Below are 22,773 nucleotides of genomic sequence, written 5' to 3' on the forward strand. Positions count from 1 at the left end.
AATATTCCCGTGGTGGGACCCACCTTGATTCTCGAAGAGGCTTCCATGATGTTTCGTACAAGCGCTCAGAAAATCATGTACAATAACAAAGCCATGGGAGGTCCACCAAGAGAAAGAAGGGGGATGTTCTAGGCCTGGTAGAAATAAAGAATTATGCGTAATCGGCAAAGAGGTAGAAATGATTAAATCAAATTACTGAATATTTTACAGAATCCCAGGTTCGCAAACTGTGAAGCATGATAGGGCTCAAATCCGGAGGGTGCAACTTAGGCGGGAGCCAAAGCAAGGAAAGCAGAGCACAGTTGGGTAATTCCAAGAGTACCCATAATGGGATATCTGTCCTGGAATGAAGCATAGACAACTGGGAAATCTGAGGTGCCAAGTAGTATCTAGAAACATGTGGAACTCCCAAACCTCCCTGTAATCTATCAGTATACAAAGTGACTCTAGGCACTCTAGAATGTTTATGAGCCCAAATAAAACTGAGAATCCGGCTTTGCAGTACACGAAGAAAAGACGCAGGGACCTGAATATTGAGAGTGCGGAAAAAGAACAGGATCTTCGGCAAGATAGTCATCTTGACAGCATGTATCCGGCCAATCCATGATAAAGAAGGAAACTGCCAAGAATGAAGCAGGGAAGTAACAGAGCGCAATAAGGGGTAACAATTAGCCGAAAATAAGGCAGAGTAGGAGGAAGTAAGTGTAACGCCAAGATAAGCCAGAGAATGGGATGCCCAACGGTAGGGAAATTGTGTCTGCAACCAGGTCGTCAGGGAGCAAAATATTCAATGCTGTGGTTTTAGACAAATTGATGCGAAGGCCAGATATAGTCGAAAAACGGTCCAATATGACCTGGACATTGGGGAGAGTGATGAGAGGATTGGTTAAAACCAAAAGGGCATCATCCGCATAAAAGTTGGCCTTGTATTGGGTGCCGGCATAGGGGACACCAGAATTATCTGGGTGATTTTGAATGGCTGCAGCTAAAGGTTTAAGAGCAAGAATAAAAAGAGCAGGAGATAATGGGCATCCCTGTCTTGTGCCCCTGAAAATAGGGAAGGATGAGGAAAAAAAACCTGCATATTTACCAGAGGCCAAGGGAGACAAATATAAAGCTAAGATCCAAGCCAGAAATGCATCACCAAACCCCCATCTAGACAGCGTATATGTCAAATATTCCCAAGAAAGTGAATAGAACACTTTATAAATGTCCAGGGATAAAAGGAACCCTGGTATCCTGAGGCGATGTAAAATATGAATGAGATGGATGACTTTACAGATGTTATCAGCAGCTTGTCGCCCCAGAATGAACCCAACCTGATCTCGATGAATAAGTGAGAGTAGATACTTATTAATTTGGGTGCCCAGAACCTTTCCCAGAATCTTCAAGTCCACATTTAGCAGCAAGATCGGTCTGAAAGCTTGCGGTTCAAAAGCATCTTCAGTTTTCTTTGGATCATTGGAATATGTGCCTAAGAGACTCCAAAGAAAGTCGGGAACCCTTCTTAAAAGAATTGAAAAAGGCCATAAAATGAGGAACCAGAATGGTGGCAAATTTTTTATAGTAGAGCCCAGAAACGCCATCTGGGCCTGGAGCCTTGGAGGCCTTCAAAGATTTGATGGCTTGGTAGAGTTCAGATTCAGAGATATCCGCATTCAGGGCATCTATGAGTAATCTTCACAGGGTCCAAGGTAAGGCCACCGCCCCTAATTCGGAGTTGAACAGATTTATGCGTGCGACCAAGCCAATTAAGATTCTTGGCTAACATTGGCCCGGTTTATTGGCGCATGTATAACACCTATGTCCAGCCCAACGTAAGGTCTTCTCAGCTCATGTAGTGGAGAGAAGATCAACTTCAGCAGCCACCACATCTCGAGCTTTCCTATTGGCTGTAGTCGTGCAGGCTTTCCAAGTATCATCCACCACGGCCAATCTCGAGGTCAATTACAACATCCTCTTATCTCTCTGGCCCGTTTCCTGGACGAGGCGATCTGAATCAAATGACCCCTAATGGTGGCTTTGTGAGCCTCCCACAGAGAGACGGCCAGGGAGACAACATCTGTCTTTCATGAATCCATGCTGTAGGGTAGTGTAGACTGGAATTCATATATATATATATATATATATATATATATATAGGCTTTCTTACCATGACCAAGGAACAAACAATGGAGAAAAGGGAAATCATAAGTAATACCACCAAATATAAAGGGCCTACCTTCAAATAGAAGAACCAACTTCCCAATGGGGAGCCATCCAAACCCGATGTACGTAAGTCACCGCCATCACTCCCCAGTGAGATTATTGATGTCTTATAGATGGGTTTAAAAGCAGTAATAATAGTAATAATCATAATACAACATCCTGATTAAAATATGGCAGCACTACTATTACTGTTTACTTATTACTGTTTACTACTATTATTTATTATCCAACTGATGAATTGGTTTGTTTTATTACTAGGATTAGATTCTTGACCATTCTTAACAACATGTGATGTTTAATATAAGGGTTGAGTCTTCCTCTACTATCAGCATCAATCACTTCTGACAACTTTTCTTGACACCAAAACAGGTGACAGGGGAGGGACCTCCAGCACACAGCCTTTGATTGACAGCCTCAGCTCTGTTCCTGTGAGCTGTGTGAAAGGGGGGGGGTCCCTTCCCTCCAATCATCTCTCAAAGCTCTCCTCACTGAGCTCTGCAGAGTGTGACTTCAGCTCTCCGCCCCTTTTTTTCTGAAAGCTCAGACAAGTGAATTCTCAACTTTGAATGGCTGTACACAGATAATCAGGTACAATTTATGTAGAAGGTTTTGTTTCATCTCTATGTATCACCTGAGGCTAGTCAGTAGAGTCTGTTCACTTTGCAAACTCATTTCTTATTGAGCATATTAAATGAGCTGAAGTTATGTTCACTTCAAATCATGTACAAGGGAAAGTTAAAAAAAATTAGTTTTTTTACATATAATTGGATAATTGAAATAATTACTGTACTAACTTCTTCAATAAGCCAAGTGAGCAGGGGCGGACTGACCATTCGAGCACTCGGGCACTGCCTGAGGGCCCGGGGTCAGAAGGGGGCCCCATAAAATGCCCCTGGTACCTTTTATAGGCTTTTTTGGGTGTGTTTTGAGTGTAGGCAAGGACACAGGGGCCCCATGATCCCCAACTGCCCGGGGGCCCCATGAGTTGTCAGTCTGCCCCTGCAAGTGAGCATTCACTTTCGTAAGTTAACTGTCTGTACTGTTCTGGAAATGACTGAGTTAAGGCATTACTTGTGTAAATCCCTAACTCCCAAGCTCTCCTTAGTCACCATATAGAGTTACTTCTTCAGACTTGGTGATGGGATAATTGCTTATTTTAAAACCATCCATTCTCATTCTTCTATGGGTTGGTAAGATAAAGTCCTTTCTGACATCCTCTTGTGAAAGAGCTTGGAACGTTCTCTGTTCGGGCTTCTGGAGCTATGACAACTCTTACTACCTTCAGCCTAGCAAGGGCTGTGATGAATCATGTTGTCTCACTTTTAAAGAGAAAAAAATATGCCTCTTTAACTGTTAAGCAGCAGAGAGCCAGGCCTGAGAGAATTTTAAATCTCCCATCATTTTTACTTGCCAGTTTTACTGGCTGGCTGACCTGAGCTCCTTTTTCTTTTTTTTTTTTCAATTGCTTTCAGATCTCTTTTTTCCTCTCTTAGAGTTACTTGTATTTCAAGAAAGAGAAAGCAGATCTGGTTGTACTCTTGTATGTTACCAGGTAGGTGTCTTGTTCATTATTTTGTATTACTGTGACTAGCAGAGACTGGGTTTGGTTAGCCTCTTTTGATCAATTTGACGATTTTGAAAAAAAAAAAATGGTTTTTTTTGTTTGTTTTTTTTACCTTGGGCAACAATTGTTAATATCAGGTGAAAAATACAAACTGATTAATGTGAGAAAGATGTATCCACGTGTGAATTTGTTTCAGCTGTGTAAAGCTTTCACTAACTGCATCACTCACAGCTGCCATTTTATGTATGTGCTTAGAGCTAAGAGTTGTTTTCAATGTATAGCAAATGCCAGATACCTTAACGCTAAGCCCGTCCAACTTTGTTCTGCCTTTCTACCGTGTTCTAACTGTTCAAAGGAACACATGTGCTTGTTAGTAACGCTTCTTTGTTTCTCATGTTTGCATACCTTATATATTAGTCTACCTATCTATTGATCGATCGATCTATGTATCTATCTATATATCTATCAATCTATCTTTCCATTTATCTCCTATTTTTCTACCTATCTAATTTCTATCTTTCTTTCCTACTATCTATATATCTATTTAATTTCTATCTTTCCTTCCCACTATCTATGTATATATCAATCTATCTATCTATCTATCTATCTATCTATCTATCTGTCTATCTATCTAATTTCTAGCTTTCTTTCCTACTATCTATATATCTATTTAATTTCTATCTTTCCTTCCCACTATCTATGTATCTATCAATAAATCTATCTATCTATCTATCTATCTATCTATCTATCTATCTGTCTATCTATCTAATTTCTAGCTTTCCTTATATCTCTCTTTCTATTAAATTTCTGTCTTTCCTTCCTTCCTTCTATCTATCTATCTATCTATCTATTTATTTAATTTCCATCTTTACTTCCTTCTATCTATCTATCTATCTATCTATCTATCTATCTATCTATTTAATTTCAATCTTTACTTCCATCTATCTATCTATCTATCTATCTAATTTCTAGATTTCCTTTTATCTCTCTATATATTTAATTCCTAGCTTTCCTTCCTTCTATCTATCTATCTATCTATCTATCTATCTATCAATCGATTTATCTATTTATTTGATTTCTATCTTAACTTCCATCTATTTATCTATCTATTTCTATGTCTTCTTCCTAGCTATCTATCTGTCTATCTAATTTCTAGCTTTCCTTCCTTCTATTTATCTATCTATCTATCTATCTATCTATCTATCTATCTATCTATCGTATATGTTACAAACAGTATGCCTACTTTATATGTAAATATAATATACACTTTTTGTACAGATACAGATTGATGTAGTGTTTAATTATTTTCATTTTTCTTTTTTGCATTTTTCTATTATTTTTAGCTTTGTTTTGCATTTTTTTAAAATAATTTTTATCTTTTAATTCTATCTATCTATCTATCTATCTATCTATCTATCTATCTATCTATCATCTATCTATCTATCTATCTATCTATCTATCTATCTATCAATCAATTTATCTATTTATTTGATTTCTATCTTAGCTTCCATCTATTTATCTATCTATCTATTTCTATGTCTTCTTCCTATCTATCTATCTATCTGTCTATCTATCTATCTATCTATCTATCTATCTATCTATCTATCTATCTATCTATTGTATATGTTACAAACAGTATGCCTACTTTATATGTAAATATAATATACACTTTTTGTACAGATACAGATTGATGTAGTGTTTAATTATTTTCATTTTTCTTTTTTGCATTTTTTGTTTTGCATTTTTTTAAAATAATTTTTATCTTTTAATTGTTTGCTGTAATTTCTGACTAATTTAGCACATGATCATCAGCAGTCTCTTTATCTATCTATCTATCTATCTATCTATCTATCTATCTATCTATCTATCTATCTATCTCTCTTTTTTCTGTTACTGGGTGCAGGTATTTCCACTATATAAGAGAATATAACAGACACTTTTCATAGCTGGATTGATTGGATGTATAGATTGGATAGATGTGGGGTTTTATAATTATGTTTTAATTTCTGCCTAATTTTGTACAAGTATGTCCCTAGTGCATGCAGTTATTGGAGCTTCTCTGTTGAAAATTACTGCTGCTGTGAACGTTTTGTATTTTTATTTTATTTATTGTTACTTATGAGATTGTTTTAAACTGATGTACTGTGCATAACAAAGGAAATGTGTGCATCTGCATACAGTATGTTATTATCCTTAGCTATTTGATATTGTTGACATTTAAGAATTTGATGATCCTTTACGAGAATTAAAAAATGAAACAACGTGAGATCAGTTTCACATAACACAGACAAAGGCACGGGTGTAAAACATCACGCAGCATTTTATTTTCACAATTTAGCAAACATGTCGTCCTTGTTCAAAATGTATCAAAATTATACATTTTTACAATTTGTTTGTAAAGTCTTACATTATGGTGCTGTGTAGCCAAGAGGAAATAATTTTCTCATTGGTGTGTCCTTCTTTATGTCCTTTGTTTATTTGTTTCAAAAAGATTTTATAGGGAGATTGACGTTAATAAGTATAAGGTACACCAAACTGCAGGACAAAATTAAACTGACAAACAGTCTTAAAGTGGTTCTAAAGGCTGAAGTTTTTTTTACCTTAATGCATTCTCTGCATTAAAATAAAATATCTTCTGAGTGCAGCTCCCCCCAGCCCCGTCTTATACTTACCTGAGCCCAATCTTGATCCAGCGATGTGCATTAGAGCAGAGGCTCTCTCCTTTCTCTTCTTCCTCATAGGCTCAGTGATGGCAGCGGGAGCCAGTGAGGAGGGAGTGGGGGCAGGGCCAAGTCATGCTTTGTGTGTCTATGGACCCACAGAGCTGGCTCGGGAGCAAGACTGGACAAGTGCCCCCATAGCAAGTGGCTTGCTATGGTGGGCCGTTGGAAGGGGGAAGGAGCCAGGAGTGCCAGCAGGGGACCCAAGAAGAGGAGGATTTGGGCTGCTGTACGCAAAAAAATGGGTTTAGAATCACTTTAGATGAATGAAGTGAAACTGTTAATAGAAGCTGTGTGAAAAGATAAATATCTACTATAAAGGTATAAGGCGTGTGTCCACTTTTGCAGCTAAATTGTGATAACACCTGCTTTATATTTGCTATATGTACCCCTTCGCATACTGTAGCAAACTACAGAATAGCTGCTTAATTTTGGAGGGGCTGGGGTGCTGTGATTGTCATAATTGATCCTGTTTGTACTCTACTGGAAGATATGTGATGAAATTTTTTTATTTTAGCTTAAATTATATTTGAAGAATTACCATGTAAAACAACCCATTCCATTTAAAATTTAAATGAAAGGATTTGTAAGTGTATGTATGTGTACATATATATATATATATATATATATATATATATATATATACACACAGTATTTCACAGAAGGGAGTACACCCCTCACATTTTTGTAAATATTTTATTATACCTTTTCATGTGACAACACTGAAGAAATTACACTTTGCTACAATGTAAAGTAGTGAGTGTACAGCTTGTATAACAGTATAAATTTGCTGTCCCCTCAAAATAACTCAACACACAGCAATTAATGTCTAAACTGCTAGCAAGAAAAGTGAGTCCACCCCTAAGTGAAAATGTCCAAATTTAGCCCAAAGTGTCAATATTTTGTGTGCCCACCATTATTTTCCAGCACTGCCTTAACCCTCTTGGGCATGGAGTTCACTAGGGTTTCACAAGTTGCCACTGGAGTCCTCCTCCATGACGACATCACAGAGCTGGTGGATGTTAGAGACCGTGCGCTCCTCCACCTTCCGTTTGAGGATGACCCACAGATGCACAATCGGGTTTAGGTCTGGAGACATGCTTGGCCAGTCCATCATCTTTATCCTTAGCTTCTTTAGCAAGGCAGTGGTCATCTTGGAGGTGTGTTTGGGGTCATTATCATGTTGGAATACTGCTCTGCGGCCCAGTCCCCGAAGGGAGGGGATCATGCTCTGCTTCAGTATGTCACAGTACATGTTGGCATTCATGGTTCCCTCAATGAACTGTAGCTCCCCAGTGCCGGCAGCACTCATGCAGCCCCAAACCATGACACTCACACCACCATGCTTGACTGTAGGCAAGGCACACTTGTCTTTGTACTCCTCACCTGGTTGCCGCCACACACGTTGACACCATCTGAACCAAATAATTTTATCTTGATCTCATCAGACCACAGGACATGGTTCCAGTAATTCATGTCCTTAGTCTGCTTGTCTTCAGCAAACTGTTTGTGGGCTTTCTTGTGTATCTTTAGAAAAGGCTTCCTTCTGGGACGACAGCCATGCAGAACAATTTGATGTAGTGTGTGGTGTATGGTGTGAGCTCTGACAGGCTGACCCCCCACCCCTTCAAACTCTGCAGCAAAGCTGGCAGCACTCAAATGTCTATTTCCCAAAGACAACTTCTGGATATGACGCTGAGCACGTGCACTCAACATCTTTGGTCGACCATGGCGAGGCCTGTTCTGAGTGGAACCTGTCCGGTTGAACAGCTGTATGGTCTTGGCCACCATGCTGCAGCTCAGTTTCAGGGTCTTGGCAATCTTCTTATAGCCTAGGTCATCTTTATGTAGAGCATTATTTTTTTTTCCGATCCTCAGAGAGTTCTTTGCCATGAGGTGCCATGTTGAACTTCCAGTGACCAGTATGAGAGAGTGAGAGTGATGACACCAAATTTAACACACCTGCTCCCCATTCACACCTTGTATTCTTGTAACACCAACGAGTCACGTGACACCGGGGAGGTAAATGGCTAATTGGGCCCAATTTGGACATTTTGACTTTTATGATTTAGACATTATTGGTTGCGTGTTGAGTTATTTTGAGTGGACAGCAAATTTACACTGTTATACAAGCTGTACACTCACTACTTTACATTGTAGCAAAGTGTAATTTCTTCAATGTTGTCATATGAAAGATATAATAAAATATTTACAAAAATGTGAGGGGTGTACTCACTTCTGTGAGATACTGTATATATATTATATATACTGTATACACTATATATATATATATATATATATATATACACACACTATAAATATAAGTTATAAATAGCTTTCTTTTCTTTTATAATTTTTTTTCTTACATGCATAAGGGGCTTAAAAAACTAGGAGTGGAGACACGGCAGAACACAAATTTTCCCAGTGAATGGCTGTGCAGGGGGTGTGATGGCACAGATTGGAAGACAGGCAGTCGGTGCTCCCAGCACAGTCAGAAAACTGACCATGTGCTCAGTCTGAAATAGTAAAGCAGAGAGACTGCCAGGAACACCAGGGATTTCACACAAGGAAGTAATACAAAAAGATCAGGATACTTTTGTTACATGATACACATATCAGGAATATGAATTGTTGGGGTAACATATTTTTTAACAATGCATTATGATATCTATGGCAGATTGTTCCACAGGTACATGCAGCTGTGAGTTTGTTCTTTATCTATATAGGGCAGAGCAACAGGCTCAATGAATTGCCCCCCCCCCCCAAATAATATTAAAACTGGCCATAAATGTTATAAACAACAAATGAACCCTAAGTGATTCAGTGGGGCTGTTAATAAACAAATTAATAAGTGAATAATTAATGAAAGTCCATAAATTCATTCCAACGTGATAATCTTCTACTTGTTTCCCAAAACCGGAATCACCACGTGTTCAAGAAAAAGTGTTCCCCTTTCAGGTGTACACTCACCAAATTTCCATGCCTCCCACTCTCATGGTATGTATCACTTTTAAAAACTCCAAATAAAAAGGAAGTATGCCAATATCAATATATCCACAATCCTCCTTGCTCCTCTGTCCCAGAAACAATGGCTTGTGTGTTCCAGCAGAAAGCCTGAATGGCTTCACGCTTGCACCCAGCACCTCCCCGACTGCAGATCATCATAAATGTATCTTTTTTTTTTTCTTTTTCTGCAGCCAGCCAACAACAAAAAAAAAGAAAGACAAACAAATTCACTCATCCACACAAGCATGGTGGATAGAGGAATCACCATCCCCCACAAGCACACACTGAGACTTATTTTTACAGTGGGACTCTCTGCTGGCAAAATACATTGATCAGCAGCTGCACACCATTGGCTGCAGCCACTGATCGATTAACGTTTTTGAGTAACGATTAACTTCTGTTGCACAGGGATGGCCACACATGGACCAAAATTTCAGTTCATCTATGGTGAGCTTTAAGCCTCATGCACGTTGGGCATTTAGCTCTGGTACTTGAGACTCTGGCTTTGAGGTTTGAATGGAAGGCACGGGCACACCATCCAACCTGTAAGGCTGCATTCACACTTGAGTGTTTTGTAGTTTGAAGCTCCAAGCTCAAAAAAAGTTCAAACCTTAACCTCCTTAGCGGTATTCCCAAGTGTAGCTCGGGGTAAAATTTATATACCAAAAGCGGTAAGCCTGAGCTACACTCGGGCTTACCATGCGGCGTTGCTCTGGGGGTCCCTGCAGCACTTACCTTGTCCTTCGCTTCGTGTCCCCTGCAGCGTCCCCGGCCATCTCCTCCGGCCGATGCCGGCATCCGGCTCCTGTGTTCCGGTCCCTGTGACGTCGGGACGTACGGGCGCCGGAACCGGCGGGAAATTTGAATTTTTTAAAAAATGTCATTTTTGCTGTCATTGCTATTTCAATGCATTTCACATACATTTTGTCCCTACTGCTTTGTACTGTGCCCTGCCTGCATTTTGACTGTTCTTTCTGCCTGGAAACTTAGAAAAGTCCATGGCGTCCAAAAAGCGTCCCTTTACGTCAAAAGCGGTTTTAGAACAGCGATAGTAAATCAGAACCACTTGCAGAATTGAGTGATAATGATTCGTGGGGAAATTCGTCATCAGACACTGAAAACGATTTTGCGACTTTGCTCAGCGATGTGCGAATTTGCCTCTGTATTTCAAATTTCAGTGTTTTTGGTTTGATTATATTATTGAATTAAATTTATTATTATTATTATTATTATTATTATTTTTTATGATTATTTATTAAATTATAACTTATGATTTCGTGTTTCAAATTTTATCATATCCGGAATGTTTACTAGACTCTTGTTCGGACAGATTTCAGTGAGTTATTCCTAAAAATTACAGCCTACAATAAAAAACTACATATTTTCATGCAAAAAAATGCAAACCGCTTTCAGCACAAAAAATCGGAAAGAATCATACCGCCAAGGAGGTTAAAAACCAATTGTTCTCTATGGTGCCTATTCACACCTGATTTTAGGAATAGGTTCCATAGAGAACAATTGATTTTTGAAGTTGGAGCGTTTTTGGAATGTCAAGCTTCGAGCTTCAAACTACAAAATGCTCAAGTGTGAATGCAGCCTTAGGCTGAAAGCTGCTGCAGCTAAATGGGGCTGGGCAATGCAGCAAGCGCTACTAATGTTTAGGGTAGCATGCATCCTCGGATCAATACTTGCAACTCATTCATTTAAAATAGAAATAATTGTGCAGGCTTACTTGTAAAACATTTTTATTGTATATTTATATATATATTTATATATATAAATTATATATATATATATAATATATATATTTATATACCCCAGACATAACATACTATCTCCCAAGACTAAATAACAGCGATACATTTATTTTATTACAGGCATTTAATATAGCACCAACCATTTACATACTGTACATTCACATCGACCCCAGCCGTCACAATCTACGATTTCTATCTCACATATATAAAAACTAGATGCAATTTTTGAGAGGCACCAATTACCTATTAGCATGTTTTTGCACTGTGGGAAGAATCCCATTTAACCACAGGAGAACATACAAACTCAATGGAGACAGTGCCTTGACTGTGATTTGAACTAGGACCCAAGTGCTATAGAGTGCTTACCAGGGGTGTATTTACCACAAGGCAAACAAGGCACTTGCCTAGGGCGGCTTTTTTCAGGGAGGCAGCACCTCTCCCCAAAAGAAGGGATGGAAGAAGAGACACCCGCGCCATGGGAACAAGGTGGGATCCGAGAGAGGCTGCTGGCTGCTTGATGGTCTGTGTAGAGCCTGACTCTCTTTCCTGGGGATGTCCGAAGCTGTGAAGATGGGTGTCTTTCTCTCTAATGCTGGGAAAGGGGGGTAATGGAAGGCTTTCCCAGGGGTGTTGTTGGTCAATGTCAGACTCTCTCCGCGGGAGGGGGAAGGGTGGGTGTTGGTCAGTGTCCGTGGGGTCAGATGATTTTTGTGTTGCCTAGGGCAGAATAATACCTAAATACACCACTGGTGCTTCCCACTAAACCCACTGTGCTGCCTACACAGAGTCATTGCTAAGTTCATACTGTTTGCTGACCATATAATGCATATGCGCAGCTGCATGGAGGGTGGGCTTCCCCCTAACACCTACACACAACATATATGCGTTTATGGCAGCCGAGGTTTCACTGGATGCTCCCAGCACAGTCAGCTTCTGATCTTTGTTTTCCATCAGAAGCCAGTGGAACAGGCTTCTGATCATGTGACCACTGTAACAGCCAATCACAGATGATTATATGATATTATAGGCTACCTCATCTACTGGCGAAGGGTCAGGAAGGGGTTCGCTATAGGACTCACTTATCTAACACTCCTATACACTTCCAAGAGTTGGGTGACAGTCAGGGGCGGACTGACCATTTGGAAACTCGGGCACTGGCCGAGGGCCCGGGGTCAGTAGGGGGCCCCATGAGATGCCCCTGGTACCTTTTTCATAGGCTTTTTTTGAGCTTGGGCAAGGACACAGGGGCCCCATGATCCCCTATTGCCCGGGGGCCCCATGAGTTGTCAGTCCGCCCCTGGTGACAGTATCTTATCTCAGGCTAAGTTCACACCTATGCAGGTTGCCTTTGAGCCATTTCTGCATTGCGATTTTGCACTTGCGGTTTTTACGCATTTTGCTTTTTTTTTCTTTTTTCTTGTTGCTAGGCAAAAACGTAGCAAAAACTCAATACATGCTTTTCTGCAGCATTTCCATTGAAGTCTATAGAAACAAAAACGCAACTTTTTGCATTCCAAAAAGTCCCTGACCCTTTCCAAAAAAACGCACCAGGTGAAAACACGAAGATGTGAACATGTCCTATAGGAAACCACGTTAAATGAACTGTACTGTGTTTCTGAAAAACGCTGCAGAAAATGCTTAGGTGTGAACCTAGGGTTAGGTAGTTGATGGGGTAGCAACAGTCGACATAAGTAGATCTCTGGCCGCCTGATAAAATCAGGGGTACAGAAAGAAAAGGAGTGTCACACCATTGGCTAAAAGTTATTAGTTATTTTTATTAGAGATGTGCATGAAAAAAAAAATTTTCGTTTCGGGTTCATTCGTTAAAGCGGACTTACACCTAAAAAAAAAAAAAATAGCTACAAAATCTGTAGCTGCTGACTTTTAAAATACAGCCACTTACCTGTCCCTCGGTCCAGGGGTGTCCTCACCACCGCTGGTTTCACCGGCCATCTTCTTTCCCTGGCGCCGGCATCTTCACTGTGGGCACCCAGCTTTGACAGCTTGTGGCTTCACAGTCGGGTGCCCACTGCGCATGCGAAGGAAGCACTGCACTTTGTGCATGGCCCCGTAGTCTTCTGGGACCTGTCACGTGTTCCAGAAGACCACAGGGAGGGAGGGGGGGAGGACAACTTCTGCTTCTGATGTGCCTAGGTGATCGTAGCGGAAGTGGGAGTGGGTACCTGTCAAATTCAGGTACCCGCTCCCCAAAGGTTCCATTCCTTAATGGGGAGCGGGGGACAAAGGCTTAAAGCAGAACTTTCCCTTTTCAGTGGAGCTCCGCTTTAAGTCAATCATTTAGTTTCGTCATATTCGTTATGTTTCAATGATTCTTTTATGGAATTTGATTAGTATATTCAGATTTGTTTCATATATTTGTTAATTTGTATTTTTGGAAGTTATTTCTGAAGATTTGGATTCATTAGTTATGTCATTATGATATTTTGGTGACTTGCTTCCGGCTTTGATGTTTTGCGACTTTGGCTTTGGCCAATTATAACAATATAGAGGGGGAGATTTACTAAAACTGGAGCACTCAGAATCTGGTGCAGCTGTGCATCAGCTTCTAATTTCAGCTTGTTCAGTTACATTTCGGCAATAAAAACTGGAAGCAGATTGGTTTCTATGCAGAGCTGCACCAGATTTTGCACTCTCTAGTTTTAGTACATAACCCCCAGAGTGTGACACATGTTATTGACTTTGCAAAACCCTCTGAAGTTGCAAACAAATGAAACAAATGAGAACATATAACATTTTTTTTTGTTACAATTTATGTTGGTTTTTTTTTGTTATAATTTATGTTGGATTTTTTTTTTTGTTATAATTTATTTTGGATTTGTTGAAATACGTTACTATTGTGATTTGGAGATTCGAATACATCCAAATCTCTGAATAATGAATGTTAGTCAAAATTTTGATTCGTAACTAATCGCACGTGTCCAATATTTATTTCTTCATCAGATGTAAGCCAACCAGCTGTATTTTTTACATTTCTATAATGGCTGCTGTGTGAATTTTTTAATGTCTTAAACCTTTTGAATCATCCTGCCCATATCATTCTACCTTACAGCTGAATTCCAGGCCAGCAACTAAAAATATAATTTCAGCTACATATGTGGAAACTGTTGTACTTGCCAAAATATTTGTAATTTGATTCTGCCAGTCTTGCATCGCAGGCAACCATGCCAAAAACATTGGCCAGATCCTAGGCCTCTGTAACAACTGGCAGCACAAGCTGCTCAGAAAACAACCCCAGCCTGCTGATTGGACAATAAAGCAGCAGCATGACGGTGATGTCATTCCTCTTCTTGTCCTGCTCTTTTCTCCAATCAGCATGTCCCTTGTCAGCACATGTGCAACACAACAGGGTTTTATTGGTTCTTTTTGCTGGCTCTTTACTCTCCCAGTTTGATTGCTGCTGTACAGGGGATTACAACAGTTTGATTCAGAATACATTCAAGTAATTATATTAGTGATGCTTAAAAATATCTACATTGATTGCATTAACTCTTTTGCTGCAAATATTGAATATAATAACATAATTAAAATTAGAACATGAAAGTAAAGTGTTACTAAACCCACAACTGTAAAATCAGTCTGTATATGCAGTAGAGCATGCTTGTTATACTCACTGTGGAATCTAAGGGGTTAATCCTCCGCATTGTGTAAAAAGGCTAACTGATCCTGTCTTCTCTGATCCTCCCCTTCTTCTACTGTCCCCAATCCATCTGCTGATAGAACAGAACTCTAGGGGTCACTCTGCACATGCTCAGTTTGGAATGTATTGCTAGAGAGTTTTTTTTATTTCTTTGGGAGGGTGCATGGGATCAGCACAGGGCCAATCAGTGCTGTCCAGACAGAGGGTCAGGAGTTATACAGACTCATAGGACAGTCAGAGGAGAATGAAAACTCCTCCTACAAGCATTAACCAGTGCTTGGCTGGACACTGATAGAAGACTGCTATATACTGCTGATGAGAAAAGGTAATTAGCAGTTTATATTTACTACAATAATTGCATTTCCATGTTCTGTGTTCTGTGGGAGACCAGATATAGTGAATGCAGGGTCTTGGGTTTAGTAACACTTTAAATGAAGAAAAAAGGCTGATTTATGTGCAGATGTATGATTGGACTATGCAGAGCACCATGGGGCACCTGGAGAAAAAAACAAACCACCACAGCACACCACAAGTCCCAGCTTCAGTATCCAGAATCAATGGCACCAAAAAGTTCCATCCAGACCCCAAGGGAACATAGAATAATGGAGGAATAGGATCCTGCAGCTTCCACAAAGAGATTTGGGGTGATCCAGTGCAGTTCAAATAACAGAAACACAAGAATGTGGGATCAAAGTTAGAATAAAAGCAAAAATCTGTTAGATTGCAGGAAGCAGGGGCACCAGGACCAACACATAACATGGGCAGCATAGTGGCTAAATGGTTAGCACTTCTGCCTGGCAGTACTAAGGTCATTGGTTCAAATCCAAACCACAGCACCACCTGCTTGGAGTTTGCATTTTGTGCCTGTGTGGGTTTCCTCCAACCAGGGGAGGACTGACCATTTGGAAACTCGGGCACTACCCGAGAGCCCGGGGTCAGCAGGGGGCCCCATGAGATGCCCCTGGTACCTTTTTCATAGGCTTTTTTGAGTTTGGGCAAGGACACAGGGGCCCCATGATCCCCTATTGCCTGGGGGCCCCATGAGTTGTCAATCCGCCCCTGCCTCCAACACTCCAAAGACATGCTGGTAGGTTAATTGGCTCCTGTCTAAATTGGCCCTAGTATGTTTATGTATGAATGTAAGTTAGGGACCTAAGATTGTACACCCCTTGAGGGTTAGGGACTGATGTGAATGTACAATATATATATGTAAAGTGCTGTGTAAATTGACATCACTATATAAGTACCTGAAATAAATGAATAATAACCAGGCAGTAGCTCCCAATCTAATAGCCACCATACAGGCATCTAGCTCCAGCAGTTTTCAAAAGACACACCAATGGACTACATCCTCAGCCCCTAGCTGTTGCAGTGACCTCTACCCAGGGGCAGACTGACAACTCATGTGGCCCCCAGGCAATAGGGGATCATGGGGCCCCTGTGTCCTTGCCCAAACTCAAAAAAGCCTATGAAAAAGGTACCAGGGGCATCTCATGGGGCCCCCTACTGACCCGTGGGACCCCGGGCAGTGCCCGAGTTTCCAAATGGTCAGTCCGTCTCTGCCTCTACCTAAAGGGAATAGGGGGCAGTAATGTTCCCAAAGACAACTCCTTTTTTCCCTAACCTCAATAATATATCAGTTGCTTTTATTCTAAGTTGGATCCTGTGCTCCTGTTGATTGGGGAACCTGGAGGGTGAGAGAAAATTACTGCAAGCAACATGAGCTGCAGAGAGTCTTGTGACTCCCCTCTACAGTATCTTTGCATCTACCGCCCTTCACTTACTGTTGGATTTTGAAAGTGTAGTGTCCAGACTGGTAAAAGTAAAGGTAAATTATGAAAAAAAAACCTCATGAACTACATTAATTATGATTTTGTTGCTATCACTTTTATTCTACTGCCGCAAGCAGATACAAATCTTGTAAACGCTTTGTTAAGTGAGCTTGCCTGTATCACAGATATAGAATCCCATGTCACTGCCCACATCCATCCAGCTGAGTCACATGCCTTCTGGCTTATTAGTAGTAAAGTTCTTATCAGCAGAAACTCGCCACCCGGACAAGAACTGATCTTTAGAAACGTTTCTGATTCTAAGATGGACTTCTGTCTGGCAGATAGCCTAACCTTATGCTGCTTGGTAAGTATGTGCATTTGACTGGCGAGCTTTACTGACATTTTACCTCTGAGCTCTCTGCATCCTTTAGTAAATCTTTTGTATTGACATATCTACTAAAACGGAATTCAACTCTGCATTCCATATCCTCTCCACAGACAGAGGGTCTTTACAGGCCCATAACTACCTCTTTAAAATCAAAACTCTTTACGCTTTCCATCCCCATGAAAACGGTTTGACCTAATTTTGTAATTTAATTATTATCCTTTTAAAATGATAAAACATAATTTTATAATAACTGTCCCATGTCACCAAACTTTTGTTTAGAAATCTTACTTGATGCTCCTTTTTTTTTTTTAGACTAGCTGAAATTGACTTTTATATTTTATTTAAAAAATAAGTTACAAATTATTCATTTTTTTTTAATTTCCAGTTTTTTTTAAATCTTTTTCTTTCTTTCTTGACGCTATGTTTTCTACGGGGTAACATTTTTCTATGTACGTCCTGAAACACACATCCGTCTTAACAATGCTGACATACTGTATGACTTAGCATTACAGTCTATCACTCAATATATGAGCCATGACCTAAAAACTGTTAACATCCTCTGCTTCATGTTAAGTCAAAATGTCTATATACAGTTAATCAAAATTTAGGTAAACAAAAAGGAACACAAAATGCAATAAAGAAATGGAACAAAGAAAAAAATCAGCATTAAAAGGAAAAACATGATTTTGATTCTGTATGTACATGTAGAAAAAATACAGTATTGTATGGGCTTATTGCATCTTTTTTAAATTGAATATATAAAAAAAAATTGTATGATAGTAATTAAATAACTATAAGGTATTGCATATTGCATGTGTATTTCAATGCTTTACATGTAGCAAACAACAATGTACTTTAATTAAATGAATTAGGCTAAATCATGCAAATATAGATACTAATATTTATATGTATTAATATTTTTACCAATACTTTTACTAATATACTGTGTATATGTACTAGTACTCATATTAACATTTTTCTTCTGGTTTGCCTAGCTACTTGCAAGAAATTGCATAAATTATAGAACACAATGTAAACTATGCAAATAAATATAAACAAATAAATTAATTTATATATATATATATATATATATATATATATATATATATAGTTTTTCATACATTTCCATTATATATTACATCAAAACATGCAATACATTTCACTTTTGAGATGGTTTATTTATATTGTTCTTTACTTTTTTTGAATAAATCAGTTCAGATTTAAAATGGAAATGCAACAATGCTTCTTAGAACATCTAAACTTCGGTTCATTCCACTAAAACAACATAGTTTTGTGTAATTATTTAACTTTTCGATGATATAATAATGATATATTATCATTATACAGGATTCATATAGCACCAATAGTTTGCACAGCAGTTTACAATATAATATTATATATTACAAAATATTATAATTATATATTACATATTAAAAAAATACATTATAAAAACTTAACAGCCCATCGTTGGGAAAGTCTACTTTTTGTTTTTTCTCCAGCTACCCCTTAATAGAATTCTATCTATTTATCTATTTCATTTTTTCTTCTTACCCATCTCTTGTCTTAGAAAATTTCTTCTGTGAAGTTCAAATGACACGATCTTTATCTTCTAGTGGTGTTGGCAATAGGAGCCTGTAGTGCAAACTATTTGCAAGATATTTAACAGACGAGCTCCTTGTAAAGCTGGGGGGGCATTCACTTCAGCCGCCTTGGGTGACTTGCCTCCTCAACAGAAAATGCTGCAGCTACAACAGCTAGCAAGCAATATTTCCAGATGAATTAAAAGTAAAAGGGGCTCATGGCTTAATGAAGAAATGCTCCAATAAAAATCATTTGTTGTTCCTGCCCAGACAACAGCTTTAAAAATATTATGTTTATATTGTGCTATTGAAAAAAAAAAAGAAGCGGGTACATAAAAGCAAATTATAGTATCAAATATTTAGGGAACCATGTTTTCCCTGTTTGAAGCCATGAAAAATGATTTAAGAGTGCATATCCCAAGTCATGCGGCTTTTAAAAACAACATGTATCATATATAGGAGTATCCTGCAGAGTTTATAGATACTAGTAAAGAAGAGACTGGAACTCACCCAGGGAACCTTCTAATGGCTTTCACTTCACAGTGCATTAAATGCAACCTGTGGTTTATTGAGAACTGGCTCACTTTGTTGGACAGTTTTAGGCAAACCTGTAACGTTTTAAAAATAACTATGTATTCCTACAGTGAATATATGCTTTTAAATCATAAATAGGCTTTTGTCCCATGAGTTCATTCCTATTCAGACAAACTCATCGTAGAAAGATGCTGATTAGGCACACATGAAAACGCTAAGCCGATGGCTAAAGTTAAAGCTGGTTTTATAGCAGAATTCTGGACTTAACCCTTACTACTCTTAAAACTGTACCCTACCCCCTCCCAACACCTATACCTACTAACTTGTGCAAGAAAGTCTATATATATATCTATTTTCTGCCTGCTTTGGTTTGGTCACGTGATCCCGCTCCCCTGTCTCAGCCAGCGTGGCTGCAGGGGAGAGAAGGGAGTTCCAACAATGGATGGGTTATTGAATCCTCTGGGAGATGTCACCACTCCAGGCTTTACCACCTGTTGTTGGAGCACTTTCTCCCCTCGCCGCTGGCTGTCACAGGAGAGATCATGTGACCAGACCGAAGCAGGCTGAAAATAAGTAAGTATACAGATCTTTCTTATACAGGTAAGCATAGATGTTAGGAGGGGGTATGGGACAGTTTTAAGTTTAGTTAGGGTTAAAATACTTAATGTTGAATAATCCCCACAATATTAGTGTATCTCCCTACCTAAATATATATATATATACTGTGTGTGTGTATATATATATATATATATATATATATATATATATATTTAGGTAGGGATATATATATATATATATATATATATATGGAGATATATATATATATATATATACTGTATATACATAAATATGTGAATAAATAAAATCATCGCTGTCTCTGCTCATGCCACTGGCCAGCAGTAAATTATTTTATTTATTCACATATTTATATGTATATATATATATATATATATATATATATTTTTTTTTTTTTTGCTATGACCATAGTGATCACATCATAACATGTAAACAAAACTCTCATGAATGGAAGCCATTCATGATAGCTTGCTTACTATTTTGATCGGTTACATAGTGCAAGGCCATTCACAGTGGCCTTGTACCATGTGATAGCTGTTGCCAATCATAGCATCACAAAAGTAAGCAAGCTGTCATGAATGAAAGCCATTCATGACAGTTAAAATGATTGCTTATAACAGTGATCATCACTGTTAAAGGTAATCACAGTGAAAAAAAAGTCCTGATAAACCCCCCACCCCCACCCCACCCCAGAGTAGTAAAAAGTCACTATGGTAACACTAAACTACTCTGATGAAAATATGTAAAAAAAATTTTAAAAAAACATTTTTTTCTTACATACTATAACCAGTCACTATCTCTGATCACCACCACACCAGTCATATGATGACACTGTTTTGCACTGGTGACAGTATGTAAAAAAATTGTGAAACAAAAACAAATTTTAATAAACTTTTTTCATTTATCAAAAAAAGTGACAAAAAATTACAACTTAAAAAAACTCTCCATGCTTCTCAATAAATACACTATATTGCCAAAAGTATTGGGACACCTGCATTTACACGCACATGACCTTGTCAATGTCATCCCATTTTTAGTCCGTAGGGTTCAATATTGAGTTGGCCCATCCTTTGCAGCTATAATAGCTTCAGCTTTTCTGAGAGGGCTGTCCACAAGGTTTAGGAGGGTGTCTATGGGAATATTTGACCATTCTTCCAGAAGCACATTTGTGAGGTCAGGCACCGATGTCAGACGAGAAGGCCTGGCTCACTGTCTCCGCTCTAATTCATCCCATAGATATTCTATCTGGTTGAGGTCAGGTCTCTGCGCAGGCCAGTAAAGTTTCTCCACCCCAAACTCGCTAATCCATGTCTTTATGGACCTTGCTTTGTGCACTGGTGCGCGGTCATGTTGGAACAGAAAGGGGCCATCCCCAAACTGTTCCCACAAAGTTGGAAGCATGAAATTGTCCAAAATGTCTTGGTATGCTGAAGCCTTAAGAGTTCCCCTTGCTGGAACTAAGGGGCCAAGCCCAACCCATGAAAAACAACCCCACACCATATTCCCCTCTCCACCAGACTTTACACTTGGCACAATGCAGTCAGGCGAGTACCGTTCTCCTAGCAACTGCCAAACCTAGACATGTCCTTCAGATTGCCAGACAGAGAAGTGTGATTGGTCACTCCAGAGAAAACATCTCCACTGCTCTAGAGTCCAGTGGTGGCGTGCTTTATACCATTTCATCCTATGCTTTGCATTGCACTTGGTGATGTAAGGCTTGGATGCAGCTGCACGGCCATGGAAACCCATTCCATGAAGCTCTCTATACACTGTTGTTGTGCTAATCTGAAGGCCACACGAAGTTTGGAGATCCTGCTCTGTCATTTTACGTGGCCTACCACTTCGTGACTGAGATGCTTGTTGTTCCCACTTGCTTCATCTATGTTATTATATCACCAACAGTTGACTGTGGAATATTAAGTAGCAAGGAAATTTCACAGAAGGACATTTTGCACAGGTGGCAACCTATCACTGTGCCAAGCTTGAATTAACTGAGTTCCTGAGAACGACCCATTCTTTCACAAATGTTTGTAGAAGCAGTCTGCATGCCTAGGTGCTTTATTTTACACACTTGTGGCCATGGAGGTAATAGGAACACCTGAATCCAATGATTTGGAGGGCTGGCCCAATACTTTGGCATGATAGTGTACCTTGGACTGTCTACTTTCCAAAAAGGGGTCACTTGTGGGGTATTTGTACTGCCCTGGCATTTTAGAGCCTCAAGAAATCAGGCAGTCAGTACATTAGGACTGATCAATTTTCAAATATATATACCATAGTTTGTAGACTCTATACACTGATTTTGGTTATTTCTACCAAAGAAATATAGCAGACTACATTTTTGCCTACATTTATGAAGAAAGATTATTAAAGTTTTTTCAATTTTTTGGTATTTTTTCATTTATATAATAAAAAAAATAAAAACCCAGTGGGGATAAAAAAAAAACACCAAAAAAACCCTATATTTTTGTGAAAAAAAAGGATAGAAATTTAATTTTGGGTACAGTGTTGCATAACCGAGCAATTGCAAATAAAAGAAGGCAGTGCTGAATAGCAAAAACTGTCCTGGTCAAGAAGAGGGTAAAACATTCCAGAGGCCAAGTGGTAAAACAATATAAATCCTGAGAGCTGCTACCACTATACAGAGCAATCACAACACATGGAAAACATAATAATAGATTTAAAGTGATAAGGTTTTTTTTTTTTCAAATAACAGATATGTCATACTTACCTTCTCTGTGCAATGGTATTGCACAGAGCAGCCCCGATCCTCTTTCTTTCTCGGGTCCCCACTGGTGCTCCTGGCTCCTCCCCCTTAACCAGTGCCTTCAATATCAAGCTGCTTGCTTTGGGGACACTGGTGCATCCTTGCTCCCAAGCCCCACCTGGAAAACACACATTGGAGTACTGGCTGTAATTGACAGCAGTAGGAGCCAATTTCTCAGCCAATGAGGAGAGAGAGACCCAGGACAGGCTCCTGTGCACATCGCTGGATCGAGACAGGGGGCTC

The 22,773-nt window shown here is 39.2% G+C and overlaps 1 protein-coding gene across 2 annotated transcripts in view; it reads left to right on the plus strand.

The window, feature by feature from the left end:
- The first annotated feature begins 3,487 nt into the window (after positions 1–3,487).
- Positions 3,488–22,773, plus strand: part of LOC149459509 (agouti-signaling protein-like) — a 91,282-nt gene continuing 71,996 nt past the window's right edge. The window contains exon 1 of one of the 2 annotated variants that reach the window (XM_089680988.1): positions 3,488–3,760. In XM_089680988.1, coding sequence (XP_089537114.1) covers positions 3,751–3,760 — 10 coding nt within the window. In that variant the 5' untranslated portion in view covers positions 3,488–3,750. The remainder of the gene's footprint in view (positions 3,761–22,773) is intronic. The other variant, XM_089680987.1, reaches the window with a different exon arrangement.

This window comes from Staurois parvus, unplaced genomic scaffold (genome assembly GCF_062004578.1).
Source record: "Staurois parvus isolate SC_StPar_1 unplaced genomic scaffold, SC_StPar_1.0 ptg000255l, whole genome shotgun sequence".
Classification (NCBI taxonomy): Eukaryota; Metazoa; Chordata; class Amphibia; order Anura; family Ranidae; genus Staurois; species Staurois parvus.